This window comes from Numenius arquata, chromosome 1 (assembly GCF_964106895.1).
Source record: "Numenius arquata chromosome 1, bNumArq3.hap1.1, whole genome shotgun sequence".
NCBI lineage: Eukaryota > Metazoa > Chordata > Aves > Charadriiformes > Scolopacidae > Numenius > Numenius arquata.
In genome coordinates this window covers 43,650,016-43,667,321 of record NC_133576.1, presented here as the reverse complement: position 1 = coordinate 43,667,321, position 17,306 = coordinate 43,650,016, and the positions used below count along the sequence as shown (strand labels likewise).

At 42.2% G+C, this 17,306-nt stretch overlaps 1 protein-coding gene across 1 annotated transcript in view; it reads right to left on the bottom strand.

Moving 5' to 3' along the window:
• The window catches only part of BACE2 (beta-secretase 2), a 49,786-nt gene that overhangs the window by 17,674 nt on the left and 14,806 nt on the right, over nt 1-17,306 (bottom strand). The window contains exons 2-3 of the mRNA XM_074146768.1: nt 7,968-8,056; nt 519-735 (exon numbers count right to left, since the gene is read on the bottom strand). Coding sequence (XP_074002869.1) covers nt 519-735; nt 7,968-8,056 — 306 coding nt within the window. The remainder of the gene's footprint in view (nt 1-518; nt 736-7,967; nt 8,057-17,306) is intronic.

Below are 17,306 nucleotides of genomic sequence, written 5' to 3'. Positions count from 1 at the left end.
CCTGTGCAAACTGCTGTAGGTGGACCTGCTCTGGCAGGGGGGTGGGACTAGATGATCTCCGGAGGTCCCTTCCAACCCCATGTGATTCTGTGATTCTGTGAAATTATCTATATATGCCCTCCATCTCAACTTTTACTTGATGAATGGACAATGTCTTTGAACGAACTGTCAGGGGCTTTGCCAAACAGAGTCCATCAGTCCACTAATAAGTCTTGAGGGAAATCATCACAACCTTCATAAATGCCCTCTACACGCATACCAGAAGCCTTTACTCCCATCCTCTGGTACTACAAACTCTGTAAAAGCTTATTCATTCCAAAGGAGCTAAAATGGAAGCCTTCATCACTAGAAAAGCCTAAATCCCCATATGGGACTGTGGTACCATTACAACCCAGTTTATTCTTTCTGGAACTTAACAAACAAAAGATCCATAGGAAGGATTGGGTGGAAGGGAAGAGTCTAATGCTGATAGATCATCTACACTCTCTATTTTAATAGCTGGGGAACATGTGACTCACCTTGGCTAAGGCATCGTAGGCAAGACCAAGAATCCCGTGCCATTTAACACCTGGTAAGAAGAAATTCTCTGATTCAAGAATGGTAGCAATGTTGATGGTGTAGCTGCCATCGATTCCTTTTGGAATAGTAATGACGTCTGTACCCAGCACTCCAGTCCAGCTTCCTTGACTGTACTTAACTGTGACATCAATCCCTTGAGATTTGTATGTACTTGATCTTTAAAAGGAAAAGATACACTTATGCATGAGCTGTTCATTTACAATGCGAGACAACAGAATATATTCAATCTTAATTTTTCCCAGAGAGGGGAAAAAGTGAAGTCTGCAAAGTCGATCACATACACTCACAGAAGAAGGGTGATGGATTGCAAAAGCAGTAACAAAAACCCCAGCAGTAATAGAAAAAACCTTGAGGCCCTGTTTGCATGCTGAAGCCATCAATGACTCAAATCTTCGCAATGTGTCTAGGGTTTTTTTGTGGGTTTTTTTGTTTGTTTGTTTGTTTGTTTTTTTAAATATAAGGTATTATGCTATCTACTGCATTATGTCCCTGACTCAGACTGGTCCATCACAATAGGAACAATACTCTTTAACTGGAGATGGAACATATTAAGTGGTGCTAGGAAATTAAAAGCTTCTGAATTCAAATCTAAAACCAAAATGCCAGGCTAACTGAATAGCTATAGACTAATACCTCATCAATATTATTAAAAATCCAATTGGGGTAAATTGGAATATTATGGTGAGTATCAGCAGTAAGACACAGGTTTTCTAAATCTGCAGTTTGGTATATGTATCGGGAAGTAAGCAGATTTGGATATTATTAACAAATGATTCACTGACTTGGAGGAAAGGAAGGGCTTCTTTCTAGACCAGGGCAGCAAAGGCAAAGGAACAGTTAAGTATGGCAAGCAAAGAAAGGAAAAGAATCTTGTTTTGAAGGCTTAACAAAAACGTGAGAAAAAACATAAATAGATTTTTTCATTTTAAAATCCTGTAGTATAAACATAGTAATCATCTTCCTCATCACTACTGAAGAGCTACAAAACTCCTAGACTTCTTACGATCATTTTGGTCTCATTCCTTGGCATGCAACTTCCCTTTCTGAAGAGGCAGATGACCATGCTCGATTGATCCAAACAGAAGTTTAGTTTGTCAGCATTTTTAAAAGTAAATTTAAAAAAACAAAAAGCAATCATAACACCACCTTTACATGTGTGTAGAACAATAGAAAGTGCAGGTGATTTATCAAGTATGGTCAGTTTTTTCAGAGCAGCTTTAATCTAACATCTGCTCTGACCAGAAACACGAGGTAGCTTCAGAGCCCCCTGTGCCTGAGCTCACCAGAATTAAGTCAGTGTGATTTTTGCCTATTATGGGGAACAACCTTCAAATTGCAATGCAGACCATTCCCACCCATTCAAGCAGACACTTTATCTTGAGGGACAATTTCACCATATGGACCATGCAACTGATCCTCTTCCTAGCTAAGGGAGGGTGGGGAGCAGCAAGAGGTCAGGCTCTAAGCCTAAGCAGTTCTTGATACTCCCAACACCTAGCCCTACTGGGGCCTTCACAGCCCAGTATCTTCTTACGTCCAAGACAGCAGAAATAAATGAGGTAATAGGCCCCAGAGACTATATTTCAAATCACGAATTCCAGAGATACTGTTACTACCTGTACCTTGTTACTGCTACTGCCGTTTTACCCTTCCACATAATTCTGCATTTGTATGACACTTAGACGAAGGGACATCTCTGCTCAGGCAGGGTCTTCAGACCACCACTGTCATACTAGCAGTACATTTTATAAATCAAAATAGAGTCTGAATAATTAGTGACATAAGAGAAAACAGGGAAGGGCAGGAAAAGGAAGGGAAAATACAGGGCTCTTCATGTAGAAAAGCGTCTGGCTGTGCAGCAGAAGAGAAAACATCTGAAATCTGAGAGAAAAGTGAGTGCTGGGAGAATAAAGTGATGTGAACTTGCAAATACAGACTCTGCATGGCTAGCAACAGCAGCAGAGCATAGCTCTTCTTCCATAAGCAGTAACAGCCTGATGGATTGGGCTGTGGACCGGGACACAGAAAGACTGTATTTGTTTTCCAGCACTGCTGGTCAACTTCCCTGTGGAAAGGCAGGACAAGTCACCTCCTCACCCTCTGTGCCTCAGCTTCCCCACCTGTAGAAATGGGTATGAGGATACTCATCTCCTTTGTAAAGTGCACAAATGTTGTATTGAAGAGAAGGCCTTATCACTTCCTTCAAGGAGCAAAATACATAGTGTAGGAAGGGATCTCACATGATCCTTGTAGACTATATTCTGTTCTGCAAAACCAATTCCTGCTCCATCTTCTTGACTGTAATCAGCCCGTGTTTGTCCACCTCACTGATCCAAAGGAAGAAAACTTTAGAGTGAAAACTAGAGACTTGTTCAAATTCATAGGCTGCATGTTTTAAATACACAGCATAAAAAATTCCAAACAAGCCATTGTGGCTATGATGAGAAAATAAGAAATTAAACTTTTCTGGCATGACAGAGTATATCTTCACCAGAGGCAAGGAAAATGGCCTCCTAGATTATGGTGCTGTAGTGCCACTACTTCCTCTCCTTCTCCTTTCTGGTTACTATCTTCTCTCCAAAACAGTCAACAGAAAGGTGGTCTTCAAACCTCATCTTAAAAAACTAGCAACAGGTTCATCTTCTCATGCAGAATTACTGCTCATTACCAGATTACAGCACTGAACAAAACATTGACAAAATATTATGCTCAACACAGTACAGCAAAACCACTGCACAGAAACCCCTGCTTAACACCGACCTCACCAAACACATGCAATTCTTTCTTAATTCCAGGTCTCCTAGCTCACCTGCCACCCTGCAACAAACCAGGACTTCAGATTTTCCTACTTACCCATTCACTTTTCCCTAAGCACCAAATCAATGTCTCCATGAACAGCAATGGCAAAGAAGGGACAGAAAACAGCAATAGACCAAAAACTCTCAACAGAAGTTTTGATCCCTTCTCTAGTGTAGTTGGATGGCACAAAATAAGTGATTCAGGGCCAATGGCTTTAAGATAAAGCAAACGTTTGTCTTTAAGACAAAGACAGAACCCAAGAACTTTAGACCTAGTTGTCTAAAGACTCTTCCACAACATAAATTACTGATTTTTAACCAAGAAGTCCCATCTAATTTGCAGGGGTTCTGGGACAAGTTTATAATTTCCCTCAAACCATAAACTGTACATACACCATACACAACCAAACTTGCAGGATCATACAGCAAAGCAGCAGCTTACTTTTTCTTGCTGGTATATAACTTATTGTATTACCTCAATTTATTGCCCATAATTTTCTCACCTCCCTATCTCTTGGAATGATCAACTCTTGAGCAGTTTATTCTTGAAACTTTAGATGGTGAAGCAGTAGTACTCAAATTGAAATAAAACTGAATAGTGTTGCTGAATACTGACAGCTCTGAGTATGTCACTCTCTCGCATACTGCTACAGAGCCATCACTGATAATTTAATTTGAAGTGTAAAAATCCCTTTATACATCTGTTTAAGTAGTTCTTTTATCGTAAGTAGCACATTCAACAAAAACTACTTGTTATTTTGAACAGCACGAGAAACAAATGCTGTGATTTCTTTTCAGTTTGGGACAAATTAGGCCATTTCCCAAAACCTTATACATCATGGTGACTTATACAGCATGATCACCACAGCAGACTCAGAACTCTTCACAGCAAAGTTTTGTCAGAGCCACTAAAAGCCCAAGTTGTGATAGAGTTCATGATAATAGCTTTATTCATTTTGTACAGAAAGACCCAGATAATTAAATAGTAGAATTATATGACATGGATTACACGACACACAACATCATTTAGCAAGCTAGTTCTAAAACTGCTCAAGGAGGGCTCTTCCTGAATAACACACCCTCTGGGTCCTTTGAAACGAGGATAATGCCTTTCCTATGCATCTTCCTCAATTTCAGTCAAAAAACAATCATGCATTTAATTTCAAATTTATCATTTGAATAACAAACTAAGAGCATGGCAATCAGGAAATTCAGACCCATCACTCTCTTTCTGCAACACAATATTAATATTCTAATAAGCACACATCTACAACTCAGTCCCATTAACTTAACAAATTGCTAATCCTTCTTTTCCCTCGTCTTCAATTTGCAGTTTATGACTTTGATATGGAAGCACTTCGTGACAATATAGGGAAAAACTGCAGGAATAATTACCAGATGAGAGAAAACCTCTTTATCTAATTTTGAAGTGTTCCACGTAGTGTGGAAGAAAAGTGCCCATAGGTCATTTGTCTCATTTACACATGGGTAAAGGTCACTCTTAGGTAATTTTACAGATCCAGCTGCTGTGATATCAAGGCCCCTGTCTATCATCTATGCAAAATCATGACAACCAGGGAAGGTAACCTGACTACCGGGAAAAGGCTATCATAAGGCCAGGCTCAGAAAGAGATGAGTGCACAAGGGCTCAAGGCTACTGGGCTTCACCTCAAGTCAGGAAAAGTCTCAGAGAACAACCTCCTGGAATCCGTACCCAACAACATGAAGGACAAGAAGGTAATCAAGGTTACTCAACGAGGAATTTCACAGGCATATCATACCTGATCAACCACACAGCCTTCTACAAGATGACGGGCTAAGCAGATGAGGAAAGTGCTGTGGCTGTAGCACATCTTGACTTCAGTAATTCTTTTGACACCATCTGCAATGGGATTCCGATTTGGAATATGAGTATGTTAGGCTGAACAGACAGACCACTGTGTAGGTTGAAGACGGACTAGGCCACTGAGCTGAAAGGACAGTGACCATTGGCTCAACACCAGGCTCATGAAAAGAATAGTGCCCCAGGAGTTGCGAGTGGAGGAAAAATTGTTCAACATCTTCATCAAGAACCTACACAATGGACAGATTGCACCCTCAGGTGATCTGCACAGGACATTACATTAAGGGGAGTAGTTCATGTGCTGAATGGTAGAGCTTGAATTCAAAGGAACCTTGTAGGAGGATTTGGCCAACAGAAATCTCCTGGCTTTCAGCAAGGAGAAACACAAAGGTTTGTAGCTGAGAGAAAACAACTCCATGCATCAGGACAGACTGGGAAGCAACTGAAAAGGACTCAAACTGATCTGGGGTGGTGGTGGACACTAGGCTGAATAAGAGCCAACACCATACTTGCCCTGTGCGTACAGCAAACTCCACGCCAGGCTGCGTTTGGAGGGCCATGGATAACGTATCCAAGGAAGATGCTCTCACCCTCTGGCCAGCACTGGTGATTGCACCTGGAATAGACCATGGCCAGCTGTGGAACCCAGTTCAACAGGGATCTGGAGAAAAAGAAGAAGGACTGGCAGAGGGCTACCAGACAGGTCAAGGACCATGAACACCGGATTTGTGATGAGAAGCTGAGGGGAGCTGGGCTTCGGTTTTGCAGACAAGAGGCTAAGGGGAGATCTCACAGCAGCTTACAGCAGCTTGAGAGACAGTTACAAAGATGACACAGCCAAACTTTTCTCTGTAGTGCCAGATACTAACATAAGGGGTAACACCCACGAGTTACATTTTGTGAGGTTCAGGTTGGGTATTAGGAAACATTTCCTCCACAGGAGAGTGTGGCACAGTACTGAAACACACTGCCCAGAGAGAGGATGGATTCTGCATCCTCAGAGGTTCACAGGAGGGCTTGGCTGGACTCAGCCATTGCTGACCTGATCTGATGACAGACCTTTCTCATTTGGGATATGTACTAAGTGACCTACAGAAGTTTCTTGTGAACAAAATTTTTGAAACATCTGATTTCAGTGGGACCAAGGTGCCTCCCAGGTGACATTTATTTAAATGTATTTAAAATATTTAAAATGGAAGAAGACATGGTATAGCCAGGTTCAAGCATGATAATGGTTGCACTTTATTTTGAGCATATTGCAGTACTCCATCAATGCAACCCAAACCAGAAATTGCTATTGCAATTGCTCTGGTCTGTAATGACTGGAATTTGAATCATTTTACAAAGCAGCCTTAACTCTTCAGGGCCTAAATTTCAAGGTTTCATTATTAACTTTATATCAAAGTTCTCAAAACACAGTGCACACTGAGAACACTGATAAGAGAGTGTAACCTTCAAGTGATTTCACAGCCTTTCTCAACACAGAACCTCTGCTCTTGTTGCTGTTTCTAATGGTTTATGGTTCTCATGAGAGAAGCCTTGCCCTTCCAGACAAAATAACATCACTTAAGAGAGAATGGATAAGAAATGCTTGTGCTTTTAATTCCTTGCAATTAAGTTTTCTCTAGCCAGTACCTATGGAAGGGGATAGCTCGCATGTAAAACTCTGCAGTAGTGCAGAAATGGCTTTAAAGTACAAATTCTGGACTTTCCAGACCTGTGTCATATCAGCGTGAGATGTGAAATATCTCCATTAACATCTGAATATGTGACAGAAGGTAAGGCTATTCTAGTAAGCAGCATGGGAATACCAGCTTTCCCCCCATTACCAGTGCATCTTATTGGAAAAGAAAACGCAAACCCCCTTGTTAAAATACATAAAGAGGTAATGAGAATGGTGATATTCTCCAGCCTTCCAGTCCCTCTGAGTATTTTCATCCATATGCTTCAACTAAAGATAGACCCTGTGTCTTGGAGAGTTTTACCTGAAATAATTGAAACTAGAGAAGGGCAGAAAGGAAGGAAGAAAGGAGGGAGGGTGATTCAGGCAGACAAAGCTGTACTTGGCTGTAACTAATGTCAGTTTATACTAAACACAGCAAAGTTAGTGCATAACAAGCACCAAAGCCACCAAGTCATATCTTAAAAACAACCAGATTCAGCAGGGTCTGTCCAGATCACTAACTGATCAAGGCCCTCGGCCAAACCAAACAACAATTAGTTTTTGACTAATTTTGGTTTTGGATGAAATGTCAAGTAACAGATACAATTACTGGGGTTTAATTTTTGTTTTTAAACAAAGTGGAAGGGTATTCAAAGTTTTAATTTCTTCCAGGACTATTCGGATAAGAAGCTGGCTGAAATTGGTGTGCAATCTGCTCTAGGAGGACCTGCTTTGGCAGGGGGGTTAGACTAGATGATCTCCAGAGGTCCCTTCCAACCTCATATCATTCTGTGATTCTGTGATTTTGCAAACAATTTTTACCCTGTCATCTTCTTCCCTTTTCTCCAGCTCTGATCAGCGCTGTGCTAAGAGCCCAGTTGCGCTGCCAAGAGTAGGACTGTTCACGGTGTCAGGCAGGACTTCGCATCAGGCAAGGCCAGTCTTCCCATTCAGGGAACAAACACCGCACTCTCATGGGATGTCACAGGAGTCCCACGAGCTGCCTTATCATACTCTTTCGCATGGAGGAGCCCGAATCTAAAAGACATCCTAAGCCACCAAGGTGTGCGGAACAGGTACTTACAGCTCGGTATTGAAGTAGGAGGTGACATCAGGATCAGGCACACCTGCTACAGCAAAGTTACTGCTCCCAGTGTCAACCAGGATATTTAACTGCCGAAACAGAAGAAAGGAGAGGTGGTTTTCATATCCAACTAAACAAACAAACAAACAAAATCATTAAAGTTTTTGTCTAAACTACCTTCAATTTTAAAATGACAATGGAAGTTGTCCTGAAAAATGAATACAAAGTGTCACTTTTGGGAAAGATAGGCTGCTGTAGCTCCTTCAAAACAGCTGACCATGCGGACGTGCTTTAAAATAGTCATGTTCCTGGAAGGGGGAAAACCTGCCAAGCCCACATTCACACAGCAGATGAATTCACAAGCATCTCAAATTTCTTTTTGGCCCAACCCGTGTGTCTCGGCAACCTGGTTCGTCCAGGACACAGGCTGAATTGCGTACTGTTTAAAGCACTGTTTGCCTTAGAGCTTATGAGGTTTCTAGGTAGGGGCTGAGTGCAAGTCTGAGCAGAAATAAGCAGAAGCACGAAGCTGCCTCATGGCTTGGAAAGCACGGGAACGTTGCCCAGTTCGTCCTGAGCCCCAGCAACCTACCACAGCTTTCACTGCCTTTAAATAGGAGGATGGGAGATTTATAAACACTGTGAAAAGCATGGATTGAGAGGTGGCCTAAGAGCGGGCCACTTGTTCGGTTAATTGGGAGGACGACTCAGGCCAAAAATTGCCTAACAAAACCACACGGACAAAACGAGACACCTCCTTTCCCCATTTGGCTCAGGCCAGCAGGCTGGTTCACCACAGCTGCATGACAGCTTGTGCTAGCACAAATCAGAAGGTAACAGCACGGGAGCCAGCAGCCAGATGTGGGATCACCTCTTTCAGTGAGACCTTGAAACTACGGTGTCCTTAAATGATAATTTAAGTCAGTCAGAGACTGTACTGCTACCAAAAGCAGTGGTCACGCTTTTTTCCTGCTCTTGGCTGGATGCTTCCTGTGGCTTCTTGGCATAAGCACTAGCACCCGTGGGGCTGTGCTGCAAATCAGATCAGGCTCCTCACCTACGGTTACCAAAAAAAATCAGCAATCTGCCATATCAGACAGCTACTTGAAAGGAGATGGTAGGAACAGATACTAGAAAAGGGCGATTGCCTCTTTTGGTGACAGTGTGGTCTCAGTTTGGACTAAAATGATTGTGAAATTATGCCCTAGGCAGTAAGGGACACCTGCTCCCCAGAAAAATACTGAGGAATTAAGAATTTTCCTGTAGGTGGGAGCGAGACATTAGGACTGGGTTGCCGGTGGTTTGACTCAAGCTCAAACCAGCCACTTTGGTACTCCTCATCACTCCTTAAGACGTGAGGTAATTAGAGATCTAGCACTGAAAGTGGATGTGGGAAGGGTAAGAGAAAACGATAGGGGAAACAAATATTGTGTTGACAAAGGAAGTGGAGAAACAGGACAAGCTCAGAAAGGAGCGTAAAGACAAGAGAGGATAAATATTTGGAGAAGACATGATGAATCTTTCTTTAATAGATTTTAGAATGAGGATAGACAAAAAAAGTGAGTTGATGTTCAAAATCATCTTTGGTTTGCACATGGAAAAGGAAGGAGGAGGCCCTTATTTTACATACTTAATATAGTATGGGATTGGGGAGTTCTGAAATTAAACCATGAACACCAAACAAACTAGTAATCTGTGGGACTCTATTTTGAACTGCACGCACACTGTCATTGGTATTCCCAGTCCTAATCATGCAAAAATTTTAAGACCAAAAAGAAAGAAACCCACACTCTTAGCTGCCTTACTGCATCCAAGATTTTAGATTAAGTGGAGACAATACGTTGCAATTATTTTGCAACCACATACACAGACATTCAAACACAGACATTTAAAAGCAAAAGGACACCTACAAGCTCACTTGGCTCTAGGAGCTGAGGCTTTAAAAGAAAGTAAGAACCTCTGAGGCATGACTTGCAATAAAATCCAAAGTTTGCCGCATACTTTATTTCAGTGATATCTAAAGCCTAACGTTTTGTCAACTACCTAACAAAGGAATAACTAATCATTTTTCCCCCTCTCTGGGATAAAAATTATATTAAAAATAAATAACAAAGAGCAGCTACAATGTGTGCATCTATCAGGACAAACAAAAGTTGCCTCGAAGGGGTGCTGCAGGGCTTAAATTAATTAGCCTTTCCAAGGCAGTGTGTGATGCTTGAGTAATGGGTACTATACATCAGCTGCATAAATACACGTAGGTGTTGCCCTAGCTTCAGTAATATTCATGACACCTTACACGGAGCAGTGCTTGGAGGGGAAAAAACCAAAACCAAACAAGACCCCAATCACTAAATATAACATATATGAAAGATACTTTACCCCCACACCTGAAATACGATGTTATCATCACAGAATTCACAAATCACTGAAGAAAAGGGCAAATTTACTACCCACAGTAGAGAGCAAATCAACATTTCCAAAAGAAAATAGATATCCCCCACAAAAAAAAAAAAAAAAAGAAAAGAAAATACAAAGCCAGCTAACCATGCAAGCGCCAGCCCACTCGGACACAGCAGCATTCACATGACAGATCGCTATTGAGGCTGACATTCTCTATCCGCATGTTTGTGCATAATGAGATGCAGGCGGCCAGGGCAGACACTGATTTATTGTAGTCCTCACAATAGTGCCAGTGATTAGCAGCTCATTTTGGGGTGGGTATAACTTACTGAGTTCTCTTTCTCTCCTGGCTACCCTTTGGGTCTGAATTTTCTTTAGTGCCTTCACGTCTCATTAAGAACCACTTTCATGTTGTCGCCACTGGAGCCTACTTTATTCCATACTGCCTGCTGCCTGTTTAATGGTGCTGCTGGAGAAGCTTCAGGCAAGTTCTGGCGAGTCACAGGGTGGCAACAAAAGGAGCTATGGTCCAGGGCTGCCCGTCCTGCCCCAGCTCCAGAAGTCAGCCCTGTCCTCTCCCAAAAGATGAAGCTAAATGCACTGGGCACTCACTCCCCAGCTGCTGCGTTTCACAGCCCGGCTTACTAACGAAAACCAAAATCAATGGCACCTCCACTTGATCTACTGAGCTACGCACTGTGACAGCTGGAAAGTGGGCATACCTCTCCGTGCCTTTACCATTCTGCCACAGGGACAGAAGACCCTGATGCCGAGGCAGAGCCAACAACGATGGAAGCGTCCTCTCCAGCTGCCTCCTCATGAAGCCCCAGAGATGGTGAATCTCGCGGGCAAGCGGAGCAGGCGCCTTGGGTTTATTATGGCCACCTTGAGCGAATCACTTCCTGTCACCGGGAGCTGATTATTTAGTGATCACCCTGTGTTGTCAAAAAGTGTCAGATGAAGTCAGATTTTGTGAAAGCCAAGGTCGGAGAGACACAGCTGAATGAAGCTGGGAAGGAAAAACTGCCCAAAGACTGCTGACGGATCACGTGCCCAGCATTAAAAACAAGAAAAGACTACTTTCTGTTCACTTTTGGAGGCACAGAAGGAAAGCCTTGGGGTTTTTTTTTAATTGTGTCTTCCAAGTTCAATTTCAGACCTACACAGCAGAAAGCAGACAGCAAGTGCAAAAGGCCATTTTTTTTTCCCCTGAAGGTCACCTTTACCACAGCTGTGGGACATAAAATCTGTACCTAGTACCATACCTGGAAATTATTTTGCTGGATGCATTTCCTAGACAGAAATAGCGTGAATATTAGTAAGAGGTTCATAAAGATCGCTAGCTATAGAGTAAGCAAGATAGTAACATCCACCTCTGCCATGACAAACTTGCAGAGGAAATCTGACACCCTATCTATATGCCATTAAGTTGTGCTTATAAAAAGAAACAAATCCCAAACTGTTTACTGAAAGTCAGGAACATGGAAAGCAAAAGCCTCCTTAGGCCATGCATTTTATATATTATCTACTCTGAAGGGGTAGAGGCACTGAAAAAACCCCAGTAATGATTTATTTCAACTGGAAGTCAAACACATTGTCAATATTTCAAGGACCCCTCAAACTTTCCAGAGCTTGATTTAGTGCCAACATCAAACAGCACTTACTGTATGCTATCCTGCCTCAATAATTTAACTTACCATTACGTCTTTAATATTTTTAAGCTTTCAATTGCTGCATATTTTTGTATTTTGATATCAGAAAAAAAAATTTGCCTATTGATCTGTCATCTTTTTTGCATTCAGCAAAGCTTCATCTGCCTGTGGTTGAGGCACCTGCCCTATCTGTTACAGCAAGTGGCGTCAATACGATGTCATCAACACTGGGCATTATCTATGCCTCATTTAACTGCCTGGTGAACAGCAATTTGCAGTTATCCCACCATGCATTCAGAAAGTGACTTCCTTCACATTTTCAAGGAAAAGTCATAAAATGTAGCAATCGTTCAATTTTTGTTGCAGAGAGGTTGCTAGCATTCTGTAGCAGGGACAGACCTTGCCTCTGTTCTGATCTACACTCTCAGAATTTGTGTAAGTTTCTCCTTCCCATTTTAGTTTGAGGTTGGGAGGTTTTGGTAACTTTCAGAAAAATACACAAAAGAAATCCCATAAGCTACAAGTGCATAATGCATTTCTTTGAAGCAGCTCTCTGCATGATTTAGCATACACAGCCTTTCCCACGTGTGGAATCCTATGGCTTGCATGCAACCCTGTCGCACTGTTGCTTTTGATGCGACTCCCTGGGTAACCCATACTGTGCTTATGATAATCTTCATCCCCATTAAAAGACTGGCCCATGGAAAAATCCACTGTAGCTTTTCTTTCAAGTTAATGGGTCTGATTTTTTTAGGTCAAGCAATAAAGTTTCACCACTGGACAGAAGAAACCAGACTGCAAAAGTGTATTTGGCTCTTCATCCCTGCTTCTGCTGAAACATGGGAGAGAAAAAAAAAAGGAATAAGATTTGCACAGATAGAGCCATAAATATAATAATCAATCTCATTCAGCCTTGTGTTTACTCTGGGGTTCAGTCAAAATCTTAATGATAGACAATTGATAGTTTCCACTGCACAAGCCAGCAGACCAAAGAAGCTGGCTCCATAAGAGTTCATGACGAAAACTACAAGCGATCGTGCCTTCTGTGGGATTTGAACTTGACCCAAGAGCACCCCTTTCTTTGCCCTTCTCTCCCATCTCCAATAAAGAGAGCAACCAGTCCACACTAGTAACATTCATATGCTGTTCAAAATCTTGCCCTGCTCTGCTTTCATGACTTCTCCCACGCACACACTTAAAATAGGGCTTATAGTCCTACTCTGCTTGATGGAGTATGTCACACAGTGAACTATCACAAAGTAAAAACAATTTTTGTCCACATGTAGAGACTATAAATAGGAAGCATCCCATTGCCGGCTCATGAGCTGTTACCACACATCACGATGATGTACTGGCTTAGTAGAAGTCCACCCCATCTAACAACCTCTGAACTTGTAACATCTCTTAACTCCCTCTCTTTCTTATTTTGTCCCACACATAATAAAACCTACAGAAAATAATTTGCTAGACAGTGCTTAAAAAAAGGTGCAAAGAAGTGCTACGTTTCTTGTTAGGGATTAGCAGCTAGAAATCATTTGGGTAACAGCTCATCTTTTTCAAGCTGGTTAATAGATAGGAAAATTAGTTGCCAATTTAAATACTGCCTCATTTAACACAACAATTCCTAATTACATTATCAGCCCATCTGGCAAGAGTTGCTTACAACTATCACGCGAAAAAGAAAACGCACTAGCAACTACACGCTGTGTTTGCCCACAGTTATTACGTGTTATGCACCCACTGTCAGTCAGGTTATTTCAGTAATTTGTTTCTACAAATTAATAAAGTTACAATATACAGCGGCTTTTTAAGCACAGAGATACTGTATGCTTTTTTTCCTGTGTTACTTGGAATTAGCATTTACAGCCTACTTTCTAATAAACAAATTCAAAAGGCTAGGCTTTAATATAGGTCCTTCATCTGTTCCTCTTCAGATACAGAAATAAAACCTAATTAGAAGATGAGTTAGAGGAATCTTTGGAAGCGTTTCTAGATGCAGAAGCCTGCAAAGTTAGACATAAACTGAAAAAGCCTCTAAGAACACATTTCTGCTTGCAGAATTATATGTATTTTGCTGACCAGGTAAGACTGAAAACAAAACGGGGTAAGCTTGTCGGTCTGTACGACAGACTGGCACGCTGCCCCCGAACACTGGGGCAGGGACAGGACTCTCCTATTTTTTCATTGATCATAAGCTGTCCCTGGACTGGAGCGGCCCAGTCCTCATTGCTCTGGAGCACTTCACAGAATGGTTGAGGTTGGAAAAGACCTCTGGAGGTCATCCGGTCCAATTCCCTGCTCAAGCAGGGCCACCTCAAGCCAGCTGCACAGGACCATGCCCAGACAGATTCTGAGCACCTCCAAGGATGAAGACTCCACATCCTCCTTGGGCAGCATGCACCAGTGCTTGGTCACCCTCACAGTAAAAAAGTGTTTAGAGGGAACCCCTGTTTTTCTGTTTGTGCCCACTGCCTCTGGTCTTGTCAGTGGTCACTCTGGAAAGAGCCTGTCTCTGTCCTCTTTGCACCCTCCCTTCAGGCATTTATATAGATCAGTGAGATCCACCTGAGCCTTCTCTTCTCCAGGCTGAGCAGTCCCAGCTCTTTCAGCCATTCCTCACGTGCTCCAATTCCTTAAATGTCTTCATGACCCTCCGCTGGACTCTCTCCAGTATGTCCAGTATGTCTCTCTTGTACTGGGGAGGCCAGAGCTGGACACAGCACTCCAGGTGCGGCCTCACCAGCGCCCAGTAGCGTAATCCAGAAAATAACTGAGCTTTTTGGCTGGCATCTGCATGGGCACTGGTAATGCTGGAGAGGCAGCCCACCCAGAGCCGAATGACGCTCTGCAGCTTGGACAGTATCAAACCTCACCTTTGAGGAGGTGGAGGAGGAAAGGGGCAGCCCCACATATTATGCCCAGCCTGAGGAGAACGACTATTTCCTGTGGTGCCCTGAGAGAGGTCACCTCACCAGTGAAAAGAGACCTATTTGCTACTACCTTCCCAAAAAAACCTCCTGTAGTTGTAAGAAGGGTTTAACCATGCAGCCGAGATAAGAGAGATGGTGTGAGAAAGAAAAATGGAATGGAAAATAATGATTTACTAATGCCATTTGTTCAGCGGGTGGTGCCTACGTTTCACTGCAACGTCACGCTGGGGATGCAGGGGAAGGTGATTTACTGCAGCATGAAAATTCAGCCAAACAGGAAATTAAATATATCACCAAAGATAATTCCTGCTTTCGCAATGGCAGAAGTTTGCGACAGAAACTGTGGCGTGTTTGTAGGTTGTGGAGTAAGCAGGAGAACAAATGGCTTACGGAGGCTCTTCAGGGCAGCAGCAGATCAAGCCCACCAGAACCTGTTTGGTGTTTGCTGCCATTCCCTTCATCACATTCCCAGCTGGCATCAGGACCTGGGATTTGACCCCATATCTATACTATCTTTACATTTGCTCTCTTCCCCAGCTACCTAAAACACACTTGTCCCTTGACACTCTCACACCTGCACTGGGCCCAGCAGAAGACAGAGTCTTTGCCCTCAATCTTTTCAAGATCTGCACCACTAGACTGGGAGGAATACTTCATTTTTTTTCTCTCTGAAAAGCAATAATCTCTTTCTTTGCCAGAAGATTACAAAGTACTATCTGGATTAGCCGATCTATCCATGCTTAAGAGCACTGCATGCTTCTGTAGTTGAGATTTGTATTAAAAACACAAATGCTAAAATGACTGATTGCGCTGAAGTATAAACTTGCTAAACTAAATTGTGAGTTGAAATATGAGCATCTGACTCTGGGACTGATGAATAGTCATTTTGAAGAGAAATATTACAGGAAGTGCTTTATATATATTATCATTTTGACAATAAGGGAAGGCTATTATGGTTTAAAGACAAAAAAAATAGTCAGCCAATCAATCCTGGTAACAAAACAAAATATCTATTCTTCATTTCTACGCTCTCCTTTCTGCCAATGCCTTCAGTTCCCTAAACATTAGCATTCTTTCTGCACATGCTGTCTCATGTGGTATCTTATTTTTCGGGCTGAAATTTATTTGCTGTGTCTAGATTTATCATACAACACATCCATCCTATTCATGCTATATGAACATGCTTTGCTGTTGAACATGAGCTATTACTTGCTTATCTTAGAGCTGTGTGAATCGTAGCAATTTTGTCTCATTGCCTTTTCAGAGAAGATTAAACTTTTTTTCCTCTTTTTTTTTTTTCCCCAGATACAAGTCCCTTTCCGACATCACACTCTAGAGCTGACAAAAAACTAGGTGTGTGAAGCAACCCTCTAGTTCACATAAACCAGCTACAGCTGAAGTCACGCCTTGCTTTAGGTATTGGGTTTTAAGGAAAATCTGGACTAGTTAGAGAAAGTTCAGTAACAACAATAATCCAGAGGTCTAGAAAAGTCTCACCTGTAAATAACCATTGGCAGGCTTGGACTGGTTTGAGAAGACTGAGAACTGTGACAATCTTTTAACAGATGTATTGTTGCCACAGAGACCCCCTGGGAGCCGCATCTTCCAGAAAAAAAGGGATTTCATCTGAGCCGACTGGTATCTTCATCAGCCTTTTCCATTGTAGCAGTAACGCACACTAATGTCAGGTAGACTGTTCGTTCTTACTAAAGCAGTAAGGCACCTAGATGCTCAAAATCTGAGTAAGGAAAATCTATATATTTTCTGTATTTATACTAAACACGTTCTTGAATTGTAAGATTAATGAGTGCCTAGATAAATGGAAGATTAAAAAAACCCTACAAACACACCCTGAAATTCAAGAATGAATACAGGAGACATCACCTATTTGTACTTAAGTACACACAGAGCTCTTTTTAAATCTGAAAGCATGTTTCCACCTGTTAGTAGGTGTATAGGAATTAAATCCATCAATTTTCTGCTAATTACAGTACAGCATTGATGAGACAAGGGAGACTGTAAGCCGAATGCCACTGGGACCAACTCTTATGTCTAACTGCAAGCCTCATGAGGAATCCCAGTGCCCACGCAGCCTTGGTTTAGAGATAGGCTATGTCTAAGGTCTGTGCCACATCTGAATCAGTAAGCATCTCATCCAGAGCTCACCCCTCCCTCCACAGAAAACACGGTTGCCAAAGGTGTTAGAGATACAGCTATTAATTCAATGATTCAACAGCTAAAAAGAAACTGAAGAAACACCTGAAGTCTGTCTCTATCACCAGCTTGACTTTCGGAGATATGCTTGTGAATGCCGTGACAGATTTCAAGGTCACCTTCTCAACCTAAACCTCTTTCTC